Raw genomic sequence first — 17,550 nt, 5'->3', positions numbered from 1 at the left:
TTTGTTGAGTTTTGATAAATGTAGATACCTATGTGATCCAAAGCCCTATCAGGAGACACAACATAGCCACCACCCCCAGAATGTTTCCCCATGTGCCTTCCCAGTCCATCACTCCTATAGATTAGTTTTTATTCTGCTACAAGTTGGTTCTACCTGTTCTAGAACTTCCTGTAAATGGAATCTGATAGCTTTTTGTGCAAGGCTTCTTTTACTCCTTATTATGTCTATGAGTTTGTCCCTGCTGTTAGGCATTAACGGTTGTTTGTTCTTCACTGCTGAGTAAAGAGGGCCCATTGTATGAGTATGTCACATTTATTTACCCATTCTCCTACTGATGGACCTAAAGAACTTAAAAAATTATGATAAACACGGAACGCCTGCTGGCTCAGTTAAACATCTGACTCTTGATTTTGGCTCAGGTCATGATCTCACGATTTGCAGGATCGAGCCCCACGTCTGGCTCTGTGCTGTCAGCATGGAACCTGCTTGGGATTCTCTCTCCCTCTCTCTCTGCTCCTCCATGGCGCATGCTCTCTCTCTCTCTCAAAATAAATAGATAAATAAATATTTAAAAAAATTATGATAAACATGCTGAATGTTTCAGGGAACTTTGTAATCCTCTCTGGGGGAAAAAACCAAACAGATGCAGCACTTCCGATTACAGAAAAACCAACAGGGCAATAGACAAACTGGGGACGTGTTTGGGTCAATGCAAGTACTTGTTGGTTTGATTATCTAATCCAAGCACCATGACCTTCCAGGGAAGCCACAGCACTGGCTCCTCCTGGCCACAGGAAGGCCTGGTCATAGCAGTCAACCCTTTGTCTTCTGCTATGGAAGGCTCATGCAGAAATCAAACTGGGCTCAACACTAAGGAACCTCCCCAGAAGACCTCAGGACACAGGAACACCATTTGAAATGGACTGGGAAGGTTCAGCCAGATGTCTGTTCCTATCCAGCTGCATCTATCATCCTGTGATCTTTTAGCCTGATTTTTGTGCCCACAGTACATCCAGAAACACAGCCCTGCCTTGAGACTTGCGAATCAATTCCTGCAGCCTGACCACACAATTCAAATAAGATGTGGATGACGAGGGGAGAAAAGTGGCAGAAAGTGCACAAACATGTTTCCTCGGGCATGGGGGTCAGGGGGGAATCTCTTGATGGCAGCAGCTGGTCACTGGGAGACCCCCCTGAGGAGGTCAGCATGCAGGAACAACCAGGGAGGAGGCTGGGTGGCTGCCTGTCAGGAAGACGAGGCCAGGCTGGCACAGCTCTCAGCACAGACCAAGTACAAAGCACTGTAAGTGACTAGCTGCAGGAAAGGAACCAATTGTTGGAAAGAAAAACCAACTTTCAGTCACCCAAACCAATTGGCTTGAAGATAGGATTTTCTGTCGTTTTATGCAGCCATTGAATTTCTGACATAAGGGAAAAACAGAACCCAGTCCAGTGCTCTTTGTGAGTGACTACCAAAATGGAAAGTAGAGGGGTTCTCCCAGTTAGGTTTTGGATAGGTACTTACTTAGAATAGGAATGCTGTTAAGACACAGCTCATCACACAGGGCGCCTTGGTGGCTCAGTCGGGTACGTGTCCGACTCTTGGTTTGGGCTCAGGTCATGAACTCACGGTTCGTGAGTTCGAGCCCCGCATCAGGTTCTGCACTGACAGTGCACAGCCTGTTTGGGATTCTCACTCTCCCTCTCTCTCTGCCCCTCCCCACTCACCCTCTCTGTCTCTCTCTCAAAAATAAACTTATAAAAACAAAACAAAAGACGTGGCTCATCATGATGTGGGGTGGTCAGTCCCGCCTCCCGACATGAGCCTTACAAAGATGGTCTTCTGGACTTTGCTAAGTCTCTACCTCTGGGGTTTTGTTTGGATTTGAAGACTATTTAGCGTGAGAAGGAATCAATTTGGTTTTACAACGTTCCCGGTGTGGTCAGATATCAGAGGAAGGTAGAAAACCACGGTCCTTATAAAAGCAAACCCCACCCCCACCTGGCCCTGCAAAAATAATCCTAGAAAGTCCTAACCAGTTCGTTTTGTACAAGAACACGAAACTCTGCGGGAACAGAAAACATTCATTCCCACAAATGGGCTTTTGCATCCTGTGCTCCAACGAAGGGTTGTGGGGGTCTTGAATTGGCAAAGCCGTGGTACATAAACTTGTTTAAGCCCCTGAAATCTTGTCCGTGGCTAATAGTGTCATATTCCTGCAAATGAGAAATTAAAAGACGTTTGTCAAAAGACTGTTAATGAGCTCAGTCATGAACAGTTACTTTGATAGCCGGCTAGAAAGGTTTCTTTTTCTTTTTACAGAAATTAGCTTTGTCAAGAGGAACACAAATAAGGGGTTTTTTGTTTGTTTGCTCAAGTCTAAGAAAACAGCGGAAGATCAAGATGTGTGTTAGACGGTGCGCAATGGTGGCCAGAAGGGACTTATTTTTCCGTGTTAAAAGCCTGTCCTCTGACAGACACACCTAAATAAACTCCGGCTGGAACAAGGAGGCACAGATCCAGGTACGTGGGGTCTAACAACCGCGAAACCGCACGCCTCTGCTGTGACCCTCCTAGAGGACACGTGGAAGGCTAAAACTGGCGCCGAGGCACACATCGCTGGATGCGAAGCCAGCCCGACGCATCTTGCAACTCGGTATCTTGCGCAGCGCCAGGCTTCGAGCCAGCCCCCAGATGAATTCCTGTCTCCTCTACTGACATCAGGGTGTTTGCTGAGCTCTTGCTATGCCAAAAATGGTCTGTCTCCTTATCCATACTGTGCTGGTTACTGTTCCCTCTCTGCCTTGCCCCGTGCCCCTCCAACAACCCTACCTGGACCACACTTCCGGAGGGTCTGGCCAGTGGGCGGGGCCAGAAGGAGGCTGCCTCCTCCTCCCGCGCTCTGCTGACCTGAGTTCTCCCTGGGTCCCTTTAGCTCAAGGCCAGGAGCAGATCTCCCACCGCTGCTGGTCTTCAGATGCCTCAATACCTTTTGGTGGTTCCCTTATCCCCACTCACGCCTCTATAAATAGCCCCCATGAGAGTCTCTACCTGAGCAAACAGGGTGAGTTGTTTCCCAGTGGGATGCAGATTGATGCACTCACTCAGGATCCACCTGCAGAAACACCACTCCCACTTCTTGTTTCTCTCTCTCTGAAAATCCGGTGGGCCCTTCGAGGTCTGGGTCAAAGCCTTCCCTGAACTTCCCAGGTGAAAAGCAGCCCCACTCCCGTCTCTTATCCTAAAGCATCTGGCTTCCATTAATTTCACTATATTAATTTCAGTATTCCTCACTTATGTTCCCGTCTGCTGTAGGTAAGGACCCCGATTGTTCATCACCGAATTATACCCAGTGACGAGCCCAAAGCCTTGCAGACAGATGGGACCACAGGTTTAACTTCAGAAAACAAGCAAGCAAACACACCCTGTGAACAGTGTTCAAAGAGAAGTGACAGATGGGAGAAATATCTGTAATATAGTTGCAAACAAGAGATTAATATCCACAATATAGAGACAGCACCTACAAATCATTAAGATAGAAGAAAAATAGCCCAATTGAAAAACGGGCAAAGAATGCAAATAAGCAATTCAGAGAATTAAAATGACTAATAACTTTATGAAAAGGCATTTCACTCTAACAGTAATCAGGGGAAAAAAAAGCAAATTAAAACAACCACGAGATCTCATTTTCACCTGTAAGAACTGGCAGATACTGCGGCAACTGCTATCTCCACCCAAGGTTGGTGAGGGCCCATCAGACACTTCTGGGGGGGTGTCAATTGGTACCACCTGCCCGGAGAGCCACCTGCCGATCCCTAGTATCATATAACATGCATATATACTTTGCCTCATCTTGACTCAAATCTTAACTCTGACATGTATATGCTGTGTATCCATGGCCAAGTTATTCAACTTCTCTGTGCCTTGGTTTCCTCCTGTAAAATGAGGATAATAATAACACCTACTTCACAGAGTTTCTAAGATTAAATGAGTCAATACCAGGAAAACACGTGGAAAATTACCTGGCACACGAGGGCCAGAGGGGTGTCTGTGATCATTATTATTATAACTACTGTTTTTGCAATTGTGTACAGTACAGAAATTCTCATACACGTACACAGAGAGGCATCCATAAGGATGATAACCACAACGCTGTTTATAATACCAAAAAAAAATCAAAAACAAAACTGTAGGCAAATCAATGAACATTAGTATAGGTAAATGATGTAATAAAATGTCACATCCATAAAATAACTTAAAACCATTTCACATAACAGAGTAGATCTTTATGCACTAGAGTGGAAAGCTTTCCAGGATACATGGTTAGGCTTCAGAAACGCAAGGTGCAGAAAAACATGTTTAGCATGATCCCATTTATATAAAAAAAATAAAACCTTTTATGTGCATGTACGTTTCTGAAACAGACACTCATACGCTAAAGTGTGATGGTATTTAGGGGAAGAAGGAAATTGGAGATGGGAGGAGGGGGAAGAAGATTTTGGATTTTTGCTCGTTATACATCTGCACGGTTTGAATTCTTTACGATGGAAGAATATTTACATAATACAGATGTAACTTCATAAAATAAGAAAAAATATGCTCAATAAAATCTTTATGAGTTGAAGTGAACAAATGTCATCAAGTCCTGGACCCTCTGCAAGGCCGGTGACACAGGGGAGACACAGGGAACTGTGATGAGCCACTGTGACCAGGGGTGCAAGTCATGTCAGTGGGAGCGAGGCGGTGACGGAACCCCTTCCGCCTCCCTGCACGGTGCTCACCTTCCAGACCAGACTCCCCAACGAGTCGCAAAGAATCCACTGAACTAAAATGTCAGGGGAAAGATTAAGTAAGTATGGGCCAGCCACTAAATGATACACTGAGGCAGCCCTTAAAAATTACACATAGAGTAGTTCTAGGCTTAGGAGGTATGGGGTGCAAAACTGTACACTCTATTTGTATAAGACATACACCCATGTGTGAGTGTGTGTGTGCATACATATATGCATATGTACATACTTATATATAAATATACGTATGCACATACTCACATGTACATGCATGAGTGTGCACACACACAAAGTTGTTTTTTTTTAATGTTTATTTATTTTGAGGCAGGAGAGGGGCAGAGAGAGAGGGAGAAAGAGAATCCCAAGCAGGTTTTAGGCGGTCAGATGCAGGGCTCCAATCCCACAAACCATGACTTCATGACCTGAGCTGAGATCAAGAGTAGGACACTCATTCGAATGAACCACCCAGGTGCCCCCACCTCCATACACAGTTTAAAAAAAAAACAATGAAAAGGACACGGTCCAAGACATTAACGGTGATTATCTTTGGGAGGTAGGATTATAAATGATTTTTGGAGTTTTCTTTGTTCTTTTTCATGTGTTTCAAATATTCAATATACATGTGTGTATTCCTCTTACACCAAAAAATTTAAGTAATGACACAATTTTATAACTAGGCTGTCCCCTCATTAAGCCCCTTCTCTCCTCGTGGGGTTCCAACCTTCTTGTCAGAGATCTGGCTCCATGGTGTTCCACTCTCCTCCTGGGGTGGGAAACACACAGGTCCCTGGGAGCCTTGGTGGAGGGTGGGGGGAGCGGTGTCCAAGGAAAGCTCCCTGCCCTTGGGACTCTTGGACTCCAAAGTCAAGGATGCTGCAGGCAGACTTTACGCCTTCAAAGATAAACCTTGGAAGTGAAGCCCCAGGCCAAGACCTGATAAGAAGGGAGGGTCCTACAGTCATCCTCCTTCTGGATAGGACTACATAGTCACCTTCCTAAGTGTCCCTTCTTCCTCAAGCTTCCATCTGCCTGGACTGTACCCCTCTACCTTACCAGTTAGAGGACCCCAACTCAAGCTCCATGGACAGTCCAGCTGCCGCCAGCTCTCTGCAACCTTTCCTAACATGGACCATCTGTGAGTGAGGTCTGGAATCAAAGTGGTCCAAGTTGAAAGCCTTGCTCTGAAATTTACTAAGATATAGTAAGTCACTCAAATACCCAGAGCCTCAGTTTGCTCATCTGTGTAACAGGGTCACTCCTAGGGTTCTTGGGTAATGATCAGAGCAGTGCTTCTTAATCAGTGGGGACAATAATGTCAGTGACTCAAATGCCCCCTCTAATGCAACACAGTCACCAGGTATGTCTGGGAGGTGGTGTGGGGGCAGTGAGTGGGACAAGGGCCTGAAGAAACAGAAATGAACAAAGATGAGGACAAGATGCTCTCACACAATGTCTGTGTGTGTGGTGGACGGCAGGGGTCTAGCTGAGGCCCTCTGTGGAGCTCTGAGAGCACAGTGCTCAGGCCTGCCAGGCAGCAGACAGGTCAGGAAACACCACTTTGGCTAATTCTGAAGAGCAGCGTTGGCCAGGCAGAACATACAGGGAATGGGCACCGGGGTTAAAATAATAGCAACCAATAGCAGGTGCAAAAGAAAGAAAAAGTATAGGGAAAGTTTCCAGAATGGCAAAGCGTGGCTGGAAAACAGCAAAAGGGAAGGGCTCTGGGTTGAGGCCAGAACAAGAGAGAGGGATAGTTCGCTCCCCGAGAGCCAAAGGAGTGAGGCTTTGCTGCACAAGAGCATTGGCCAGGTTCAAAGCAGAGAAAGGACGGCATGAGGATTTTGGTCCTGAAGCACTGTCCAGTCAGCAGTGTGAGAACTGGCCTGGAAGGGGGCAGGGAGAACAGCGAGGCAGTAACCCAGGTATTACCAGAGAGAGTGTGAGCGTCCCGGGAGCAGGCAGGGCTGCAAGGCAGAAGCCAGGAGGCAGAGTGGACAGGGCCGTGGCCAGTGGATGTGGACCTGAGGGAAATCCAGAGCGAAGTCCCGGCTTCCAGCGTGGAGAACAGGGCACGAGACAGGGCTAGCAAAGGAACAGCTTTGCCTTTTCCTAGCCAGGGACAACTGCATGCAGGCCCTTACGTGGCAAGCGGGTGGCCCTGCCTGCCTCTCTGCCACCTCCCCAGACTGTGTCCACCCTGGAGAGTCTGACAAGGTCACCGGAGTAGACTCGGGCCCCCCATGGGCAAGAAGGAGGTGCTGGTTGAATGAACACAGGAGGTCATCTCTGAGAGCTATCCTCACAAGTTTTTGAAACAAAGGGGAGAGCCTCTGGAAATCAAGGACCCTTCCAGAAACCCGCCTGCCAACACTGGGCGCAAACTGATCCACCCTGTGGCAAATGCAGTCTGGCTCGTCATCCAGAGCTTCAAGAGTCTGATCCATTGGGCTGTTTCTTCCCACTGAGAAGTCGGATTCACCCAACAAGGATTCCGGAAATGACTGGATGTCAGCCAGTGACAGGAGTGTAAAGGCCCAAGGAGGGGTAGGAAGCTGAAGCCGATGGCCACTTTCTGACCCCGATTCCGCAAGCAGGTCATATGCGGCAGGGCGGCAACACACGTCGGGCCAGAGGCTGTGGGGCCCCGCGGAGCATCGCTGCTTTGCACCCAAGCAACCAAGGGGGAGACAATGAGACTGTTTCTTCCTCTCAGCGGTGCCACTGTCTTGACACTAAGGGCATTGATGGGCTGGTTACCATGGGAACCTGAGCTGCCGATCCCATCCCATGGAGCATGAGGCTCCCTTCCAACAGTTGATGGCTATTCATCCCTGTTCTCCGCAGCACTGGACAGAGGGCCTTGTGCCTGCCACCGGGTCTTCAAAATCCTCCAACAGTACAGGCTCAAGGACATCAGGAAGAGCTGGGATTTGATGGGATGAGAGGGCCCATAGGGTCTGAAGCACCATGGTGGTCTCCAGGGCGGGGCACTGCTGGCCCTTGCGCCCTGTGTAGCTGACCTCACCTAGCAGCAAACTAGGGCATCATGGGGTCATCCCCATGCAGGAACACAGGCACAAGCCCGGGAGGGGCCCGTCTGCCAGGTGACTCCAAAAATCAAGGGATTAGAATTCAAAAAGTAGGGGTGGAGACGGTTCAGCCAACAGATATGGAGATGTACGAGTGTCACCTGCTCCTTCACAAACGCTCACATCCTCCCCCCTAACCAAGAGGTTCTGGTCAGGCAGAGGCTACATCTCTTACCTCTGAGGGCCCAGCACCAGTGAGAGCACACAGCAAACACAGAATAAGTGAGGGCATGTCCTCTGGCCACCCTGGAGTGGCCCCACCACGATCAGAGAAATGGCAGGATTGGAACTGATCTTCAAGAGCAGCCGGAGGACCAACTACGGATTGACTTACCCAGGAAGCCCAGAGCCTGGTGGCAGAAAGGAACAAGCCAATAGGCAATGTCGGGGTGATGGGGGCTGGGGAGCCCAGGAGGGCTGGGGAAATCAGGGCAGGCCTGCAGGTGTCTGGGAAGGACAAGAGGCTAGCCAGGGGGTGGGAAGGGCATCCCAGGGAGAAAGAATAGCATAAGGGAACCTGAAGGGAAGCAAGAGCGTGAAGTGGTTCAGGAGAGTTGGGGCCAGGGCAGAAGGAGGCCCGGTAGCAGGATGGACAGGTGAGAGGTGATATAGGCCCCCCGGCCTGTGCTGGGCAACAGCAGCAGGAAAGCAGGGGGACCTGAGAGCCATCCAGGAGACCCACGAGACAGGCTGAGTGACAAACCAGACGGGAGGCATGGAAGCAGGGGGAGGCGGTGGTGACTTCCGGTCCTTGAGCTCAGGCACCGGGTTTGCCAATCCTTTCTGGAGACAGGGACCACACAGAGAGGAGAAGGTTTACAGTGAGGGATGATCCCTCCATTCATAGTGTGCAGAGTTTGAGCAACTGAGTGTAGCATCCATCCTCAAAGGACCAAAAAGGATTGGGGCATACTTTTCCCTCCCAAATGGAGAGATGTAAGTTTCAATACCGATGACAAGGAGCCAGCACCAAGTGTTCTGGATGGAACAGTGCTGACACACAGCACTGTGTGTGCGTGTGCATGTGAGCCAGGTGGAAAGAAGGAGAAACAGTGGCCATTGGGGTCCACATAGGCTCTTTGTCAATGGCAGCAGTGAGCTGATGGCTTTCTGGCCCGATGGCTTACCTGTATCTGAGAAACAGGTCCAAGGTCAGTCAGCCAAAGGTGATGACAGTGGAAGGCGGGTCAGAGTGTATGGGTTTAGACCCTGGCCTGTCAGTCACCGGTTTGTGACCTGCACAAGTCAGAACTGAACTGGGCCTGAGCGCTCCTCATGATTAAACAGGCCTGGTGACACCTCTCTGCAGGGGTGGCACGAGGGCTCCATGAGTGGGAGCACCTGCAGAAGAGACATTCATTGGCTAGACACAAGCACGTGCCAGGGCTTCTGGTCAATGCCAAGGCCAAGCCACAATCCAAAGGCCAGAAGGGAGAGAGGCAGCCCTCCACTGCAGGGCCCTGGAAGGAGAGGGAGATGCATCAGCCCCCTTGGCCCGGGCTGTGGAGGCTCAGAGGAACTGCAACTTAGAGGCAAAAATCTGTGCAAAGGCTCAAGACCCAAAAGGGCCCAGGGTGTTCTGCAGTGTGTGAACGGTCCTGCAGGGCCCTGGGGTCACCCAAAGCCCAAGGCCAGGCAGAGGCCTCAGACAGGTGCTTCAGGCTCTCCACCTCGTCCACAGCTCTGTTGCTCACTTGCGCTGTTGGTTTCTGCCTCAAGAGACCCAAGCTCTTCCAGGGGACCGTTCGGCTGAGCATCCACTCTGGCCTGATTCAGAGTCTCCTCCTGGCCACCTGGCTCCACGCACAGCCACTCAGCTTCAGTCATCTCTCTCCACCACAGTTCCCGTGACTTATGAGGGCAGTCTATTCAAATAAAACCCTGTCCACTTAACACTGTTACCATCTGAAGAAAGATGTCAAACGGAGGGTATGATACCATATGATACCACGAGCTTCACAATCCCAATCTTATCTCTCTCTCCACCCTCACCCCACCACATCACACCCAGAACCTCTCCATTTCTACTCCCAGGCCAGCCTGCATGCATGGCTCTTGGCTCAGAGTATTAACACAAGACAGCCTCAGACTGAAAATCAAAACCAGATAACTAGGTCACAGGTGACTGCTATTCTGGGCCTCCCCTTGTCCCCCTCAAGCCCCCAACACTGTGCTCGGAACAAATGCTGGCCCATTATTCTAACACCTGGCTAAAGCTTCAGCTTTTTTTTTTTTTTTTTTTTTGATTGTAAGAACAAGCTGTCTGCAGCATGACAATTTTCCTCTGCTGACAAGTGAATTAAGCAGACCCACCTGAAATTCTGGGCCAGGTATGTCCCGCGCTGTAGCTATTTTAAGCAAAACTATTTAAGGCAAGTTCAAAATCATTTAAGGCTCTTAGATCTTTTAGGGGCCCTGGCAGCCAGCCTGCCTTTTTATGTTCAGACTCAGAACCAACAAATTAGCTCAATACCCCAGGCAAAGCAAAAAATGCAAGGGAAAGTATGGTATCGAAGCACCACCTTTAAGATAAATATCACTTCCAAAAGCTGCAGGTGCTGAAATGTTGTGATTTGGTTGGTGAGAATATCTTGTAGCCATCCCTTTCACATGTACAACCTGTCTTTTCCTGGAGTCATTGGGGTCAAAGGTTACAATGTATACAGGTTAGAGTGAGGGCCATGTGGGCCACCAAATGGTTTGAAAGACAAAGAAGCAGAGGAGGGGAACCTGGGTGGCTCAGTCAGTTAAGCATCCAACTTCAGCTTAGGTCATGACCTCATGGTTCATGAGTTCAAGCCCTGTGTTGGGCTCTGTGTTGACAGCTCAGAGCCTGGACCCTGCTTCGGATTCTGGGTCTCCCTCTGCCCCTTCCCAGCTCATGCTTTGACTCTGTCTCTCAAAAAAACGAATAAACATTACAAAATTTAAAAAATAAAGCAACAGAGGGGGTAGAAGAGAGAGGGTGATGGCTGAGAGCAGAGTTCTAGGGCTCTGGGTCTGGCTCTGCCCAAATAGCCTGGTGATCTGAGCTAGGCATTCTGGTTCTCTAGGTCACCAATTGCTTGACAAGCAGACTGGCCCAGCTCAAGAGGCCTAAATAGGGGCTTCTTCCTCCACCTGTGTGTCCACAGACAGTCTTCAGACAATCCAGGAACACCACGATGTGCGCATGTGAGGTGCATTTTTCTTTTCTTTCCCCCCCTTTAACATTTCATGTGTATTGACATATATGTGTGTACGTGTGTGTGCGTAAGTGTATATATGTACGTGCATGTATACGTGCATGTCTGCACCCACGTGTACACATCACCATATATAAATTTTGATACAAAGAAAAGCACAAAAGCCCAAATTTATATGCTATATATACACACATGTATGCCCCTATATCTGTATATTATGAATTATAACACTGCAGATAAAGTTTGACATTCCTCTCTCAGTTTCTCCCCTCTCCCTCCCTTCTACTATTAACCTGAACTTGATGTGGATGCTTCCTACATGTGTATGCATTCACAAATAACACAGAATTACTTAGTGTGTTTTTTAAAGTTTACATAAATACTACTACACTGTGCACTGGCAATGTGCCTTTTCACATGTAGAGATTTATCTCTGTAGATACTTATCTGATTAATTCCTTTCTTATCTTTTTTTCTTTGAGAGAGAGTGTGTGTGTGAGTGGGGGAGAGGGGCAGAGGGAAAAGGAGAGAGAGAGAGAAAGAAAGAGAGAGAGAGAGAATCCTGAGCAAGCTCCATACTCAGCGTGAAGCCCAACTCGGGGCTTGGTCCCACAACCCTGCGTTCATAACCTGAGCCAAAATCAAGGGTCAGACGCTAAGCCAACTGAGGCACCCAGGTGTCCCTGGTTAGTTCCTTTCTAGCTATTGTATAATATTCCATCATGTGACCATTTTGATTTATTTCTCCATTCTCCTACTGACGGATATTTAGGACGTGTTTCCTTTCATTTAAAAACTGTTTCTGTGACCTTCCTCTGCAAGGCTCCTTGTGCACTTGCGTAAGGTCTTCTCTCCAGTAGAAGCCTAGATATGAACCTGCTGATGCAATTCTACCTCATTGTCAAGGGCCAAATTGCTCTCCATAGTAGTTATACCAATTTCCACTTCGACCAGCAGCCTCGGGAAGTTCCGTGGCTCCACATCCTTGTCAACACTTGATACTAACACTTTTCCACATCGGCCGATCTGACGGTGTGAAGTGCTATGTTGTCACTGCCTCGTGTTGCACTGTCCTCATAACTCCCAGGAGGCCCAGCAGCTTTCCTCGTGTTCATTGGCCGTTTGGGCTTCCTCTTCATTGAATTCCCTATTCATACATTTCTCCATTTTTCTACGTGGCATTTATCTGTTACTTATTGATTTATATCTTTTTAAATAATCTTGGCACCAACCTGTGTGCTATAGGTTATAAATATGTTTTCTAGTCTACTATGTGCTTTTAAACTCTGTTGTGATGTGTTTGTTACACAGAACTTTTCATGGATCAATCTCTGTCTTTATTTGTTCTTTTCTTGTCTTAAGAAATCCTTTCCTGGGGCACCTGGGTGGCTCAGTCGGTTGGGCGTCCGACTTCGGCTCAGGTCATGATCTCGCAGTCCGTGAGTTCGAGCCCCGCGTTGGGCTCTGTGCTGACAGCTCAGAGCCTGGAGCCTGTTTCAGATTCTGTGTCTCCCTCTCTCTCTGACCTTCCCCCATTCATGCTCTGTCTCTCTCTGTCTCAAAAAAAATGAATAAATGTTAAAAAAAAATTAAAAAAAAAGAAATCCTTTCCTGTCCTAATGTCATAAAAGTATTCCACTCTGTTTATTTCTAGCTGGAATTTACTATTGTGTAGTGCAAGGTGAGGTAAGGGTCTGAAGCGCCATTGACTGAAATTCCCACCCTTCCCCACCCATTTGTAACTCTTCCACTCGCACATACATGTTCCCATACGTGCCCGGGTTTGAGTTGATCCCATTGATGGGACTTCCAATGGGAAGTTCCGCTCCCTGGCACAGCACACTCCCCTCCTTTTTCTCCCTTCTCAGAGTTGTCTCAGGGATTCTGGGAACTTACTCTTCCATGTGAATTTTAGCATTCAGTTGTATGACTTCATATCCCATATAAAACCCTGTTGGCACTTCAACTAAATTACACTGAATTTATAGATTAATCAGGGGAGGGGGTATGTGATAATCAGTCCTCCCATCCATGAACATGGCTCATCCCTTCATTATTCAGACCTTTCTTTCAAAACATCTTTCCAATATTTTATAATTTTCTGCCTGTAAGTTTCACATTTTTTCAAAAATTTATTCCTAGGTTCTAACAGCTTTTATGCTACAGTGTTTTATCATTTCTTTTATCTTCTCAGATGTTGCTGTTGGATAGGTAGCTACCGGTGACGAAGCACCCTGTTCAATTCTATAACTAATTCTAATAGTCTCTAGATTCTCTTGGGTTATCCACGTAGTTATTTATACCACCTGTCAATAATGACATTTGACTCTTCCAAATCTCTCTTTCTTTCTTTTCTTTCTTTCTTTCTTTCTTTCTTTCTTTCTTTCTTTCTTTCTTTCTTTTTCTTTCAACATTGTGGTGCATTATCTGGGACGGAAGGGTAAAAAAAGAGGCTAGTTTGGTTCCTGCTGATGCATATTTTTCAATGGAGAAGATCCAGAGCCTTTATCAGTCTGAAAGGCATCCATCTCTCTCTCTCTCTCTCTCTCTCTCTCTCTCTCTCTCTCTCAATTACTTTTGCACCACTTAAAATACATGGAATCAGGTTATCAGTTGCATAAAAGAGAGTAAAACAATCGAGCCAGGAGTTAGAGCATCACAAAGACCCATGAGCACAGCAGGGCTGTGAGTCAGGGCAGGTAGGAGGCATAACACTAGTTGCCCATTAAGGGTTTGAGGAAAGGGTCTCACAAAGGACACAGACCAGAGAATGCAGCAGGAGACAAAGAGCAGGGAGCAAAGTTATCAGAGGTGACACACACTGTGTGGACCCAAACGGCTTCCATCCCTTGTTTTCCCTCAGTTTGCTTATCCATAAATCAAACCTAATAATATCTACATCTTATTTATGAGTCACGAATTCTCCCGGCTGAAAAAGGCAAATAAGGTTTTTAAAAGAGTTCTTAGTGAATAGGTAGAGGTTGGAATGCTCCAGGCCTTTTCCACATTAGCAGTTCACTTGGGGGAGGGAGGGAGAAAAGCTGGTTTTGGAATAAAGAGTAATAGGCTCTCCTTGAGTAAACACACACACACACACACACACACACACACACACACACACACAGCCTCTGAGACTGCTTGGATCCCCAACCAACTAATCCCTCCGTTTGCGAATGACACCCTGCCTCCCGAGCTGGGCGAAGGCACCACGGCAGTCTACCCTGGCTGCATTGGACAGAACTGGAGGGTCCTTGAGAGACTCCCCAGAAGGTCCCAGGTCGGGGCAGGTAGGTACCTGGAGGAACCTCCCCCATGGGTAAAATGACAACAGCACACTGCGTATGAGACTCAGCTCAGTGAGTCTGACAGAAGTTGTTTCAAAGCCCTGGCATTTTTTATTGTGGGGGACAGGAACTGTGAGGGGGAAGCATTGTGTGTGCCTCTCATTGCCATGTCCAGGAGCTTCACGGCTCAACGTCAGTTCCCCTCTGCTCCTTTAATTATAGGAGCCAGAAACCCAGGCACTTTGTAATTTACCGTGCAGTTTGAGAGTCACTTTGAGCTGAAGACAAATTGCCAGGCCACCTGGGCAGAGCAGCGAAGTGTAGCAGGAGCCGGGGGGCCCTAGCAACCAACGGGGATGGCGCCCCGAGGAACACCTTCTTCAGGCTGGACCATCAGCTGGGGAGATTTAGGAACCACAGGTAGAAATGAAGCCAGTGCTACCCAAAGGCAACATCTTCCATCACAGGGTGTTTGAAGAGACCTGAGCAAACTGTATAAAAGATACACAAAAAGATACGGTGGCATTCTTTCAGACACACTCTGATCTGCCGCCTGAAGTACAGAGCAAGCCGCAGAAATTGACTTTTCCAGAAGGCCACACATCTCACATTAGCAGCTTCTGTGCGGGACTTAGGATGCAGAAGAAATGTCATTTACATTGGGGCCACACCACACTTTGCTGGCTTCTGTCACGGATAATGATGAAACTAAATTTAACACCGCCTGGCACTAGGGTTTGAGTTATGAGCTGGCGCTTCCCTGTCGCTTCGCTTCATCCCTCTAAGTGTGGAGTTTGTAGGAGATTTGTTAACTGCACGGAGAGGTCCCCTGGTGGGACCGCACACTTCAGTCTGTTGCCCCTCCACGGGCCACAAATCAGTCCCTTGCCCCGCTGCCATTCTGTGGGGTTGGCGCAGTGGGGGGGAGGGGGGGGAGGGACCTGCCTCAGCCTCCTTTGGGGTTATGCCACCTTCGTGCCCAGGGCTTGTCCTCTCTTGCTAATTGACAGTGATAGCGATGGCCCAGGCCGTGGGAGGGCTCTGGGCTCACTGACCAGGGTTAGGGCCCGGCCTGGGGTTTTGCTGCCCGACAACACTGATCTTCCCAACAAATGCAGCCAGTACAAACTGCCACCGTCCCTACAGTTGAAGATGGGATGGGAAAGTGACTCGCCTAAGGTCATACAGCTAGTGTGGAGAGCAGCCCTGAGAACAGCGACAGAAGCTCAGAATCAAAGCCAACTCCCCGGTGCCGGTGCCGGAAGGGGTCTTAAACGCAGGACCCCTGCCTCCAGCCCACCGCGCGGGTGCAGGGTCCTGAGCTGCCTGCAAAGCCTCTGACGGCTGCTTCCAGGCTCCGGGCCGCCCTCCCTCCTGGAGCCGCGGACACCGAGTCAGCACGGGTCCCCGAGCCTCTGGGCCACGCGCGTGTCACCACCGAGCCGCGGGGCCGCCCCGGCGCGCTTAGGGTCCGGAGCCCCGCGCCGCCCCCCGTCGAGGACAGCGGGTCCGGTGTGGCGGAGCGGGGATCCGAGGCCAGGGAGAGCTTGGTGGGCACTGAGGACAGCGCCCGCGGGCAGAGCGCGGCGCCCGAGACCGGCTCCCTCTCCCGCCCCGCCGGGCAGGTGCCCGCGCCGGGCCACCGGGCCGGCGGAACTGCCCGCGGCGCTCCAGGCCCGAGTGGGCGCCCTGGGGCCACCCGATGGGTCCCGCCGAGCGTCCCGCGTCCCCAGTCGACTCCCCGCCGGGCGCCGCGGCCGCCTCCCCGACCGCGAGGGCCGAGCCGATCGGGACCCCTGCCCGCGCGCGGCCGCCGCGCCGCGGGCCGGAAGGAGGCGCCCCCTCGCGCGTGCCCACCGGCGGCCGGGAAAGTTTTGGGCGCGCGGGGCCGGCCGCACTCACCTGGCCCAAGTTGAGGTAGCCGTGCGCCGCGGCCACGCGGTCCGCCGCGGCCGGGCCGCCCAGCACTTGCACTGCCCAGTGGTTGGTGTAGACGGGGCGCGGCGGCGGCGGCGGCGCGGAGCAGGCGGCGGGCAGCGCGAGCAGCAGCAGCCAGCGCCAGGGGCGCGGCGCGAGCGGCCGGAGCCCGGGCCCGCCGGCGCCCCCCGCGTCCACGGCGTCCACGGCGGCGGCCCGGGGAGGCGGCCGGGGCCCGGGCGCAGGCGGCGCGCGCGGAGGCATGGCAGCGGCAGGCTCGCGCGGCGCCCGAGCGGCGAGTGCGCCGGGGGGTGGGGTGCCGCCTTTTAAAGCCGCTCCGCGCCGGGGAAGCGCCGCCGCCGCCGCTGCGGGCGGGAGCGAGGGAGGAGGAGGCGGCCGCGGCGCGTTCCCGCCCGCGCGGCCCGGTGGCGCCCCTGGGCCCGCGCTCCAGCGGCCCGCACCGGGACCAGCGCGAGCCGGGGGGTGGGAGGAGGGGGGCACCGGGCGGTGCGGGCGGGCGGCGGGGGAGGCCCGAGACGCCCCCCACCGGGGAACTTCTCGCAGACTTTTAGGGCTCTCGGGACACAGGCCCAGGGCGGCCCCGAGCGGCGGCCCTGTCCGCCCCCCGCACGTTCTACCAGGAGCCCCGAGAGGCTCCCCCCCCCGCCCCCGCCTGGGGCAGCTCAGGTGAGTCCAGACCGGGGAGCTCAGGCCCGAGCCCTCCCACCCGTCGGGCAGCCTGGAGGCCTCACCCACCGGGTCGAGTTTAATCTCATTGAAGGGTGGCCTTGCTCATCTCAGTGTGAGATGGTGGGTTTGCAAGGGCTCTGGGTTCTAAAGGAAAGAAGCCCCAAGGAAAGACAGGGTCGTGGCCCGGTGGAGAACGAGGCCTGATTGGAGAGGCACGTTAAGTGGGGCCAAGACGGCTGACAGATTAGCCGGACTCAAGGAGTGCACAGCAGAAACCCCGAGGCGCAGCCGACCCTGGAGAAGCAGGTGGTACAGGTGAATCCCCAAGCTGTCTGCTTCGTTTTCTGTGTGATTCTTGGGCACGTCGCTGTCCCTGCTGAGCGCAGGGCTCCACCTGTAAATGGGGATGACAACAGTATCCACCCCATAGGGCTGTTTTGAGGATGACATGAGCTCTTGCGGGGCGATAAGCTGTCCATAAACGTTTGTTTTTATGAGCCCAGGGCCTGCCACATGGTAGGTGTTCACTCGTGTAGACTCTTAAAAGCTCCTGGTGAGCTGGTACCAGTCAGTGGGAAAGTGAGTTGAATCATC

The 17,550-nt window shown here is 51.0% G+C and overlaps 1 protein-coding gene across 3 annotated transcripts in view; it reads right to left on the bottom strand.

The window, feature by feature from the left end:
• PCSK6 (proprotein convertase subtilisin/kexin type 6) overlaps window positions 1-16,530 on the bottom strand; it is a 190,622-nt gene extending 174,092 nt beyond the window's left edge. For all 3 annotated transcript variants that reach the window (XM_047086733.1, XM_047086734.1, XM_047086735.1), the window contains exon 1: window positions 16,252-16,530. In XM_047086733.1, the coding sequence (XP_046942689.1) occupies window positions 16,252-16,530 (279 nt within the window). The remainder of the gene's footprint in view (window positions 1-16,251) is intronic.
• Window positions 16,531-17,550: the final 1,020 nt, after the last annotated feature.

This window comes from Lynx rufus, unplaced genomic scaffold (assembly GCF_022079265.1).
Source record: "Lynx rufus isolate CCGP_SWC_20201006 ecotype Redwood Valley unplaced genomic scaffold, mLynRuf1.p SCAF_21, whole genome shotgun sequence".
NCBI lineage: Eukaryota > Metazoa > Chordata > Mammalia > Carnivora > Felidae > Lynx > Lynx rufus.
Note: the sequence above shows the minus strand (reverse complement) of the source record. Positions and strands in the feature narration are given on the sequence as shown.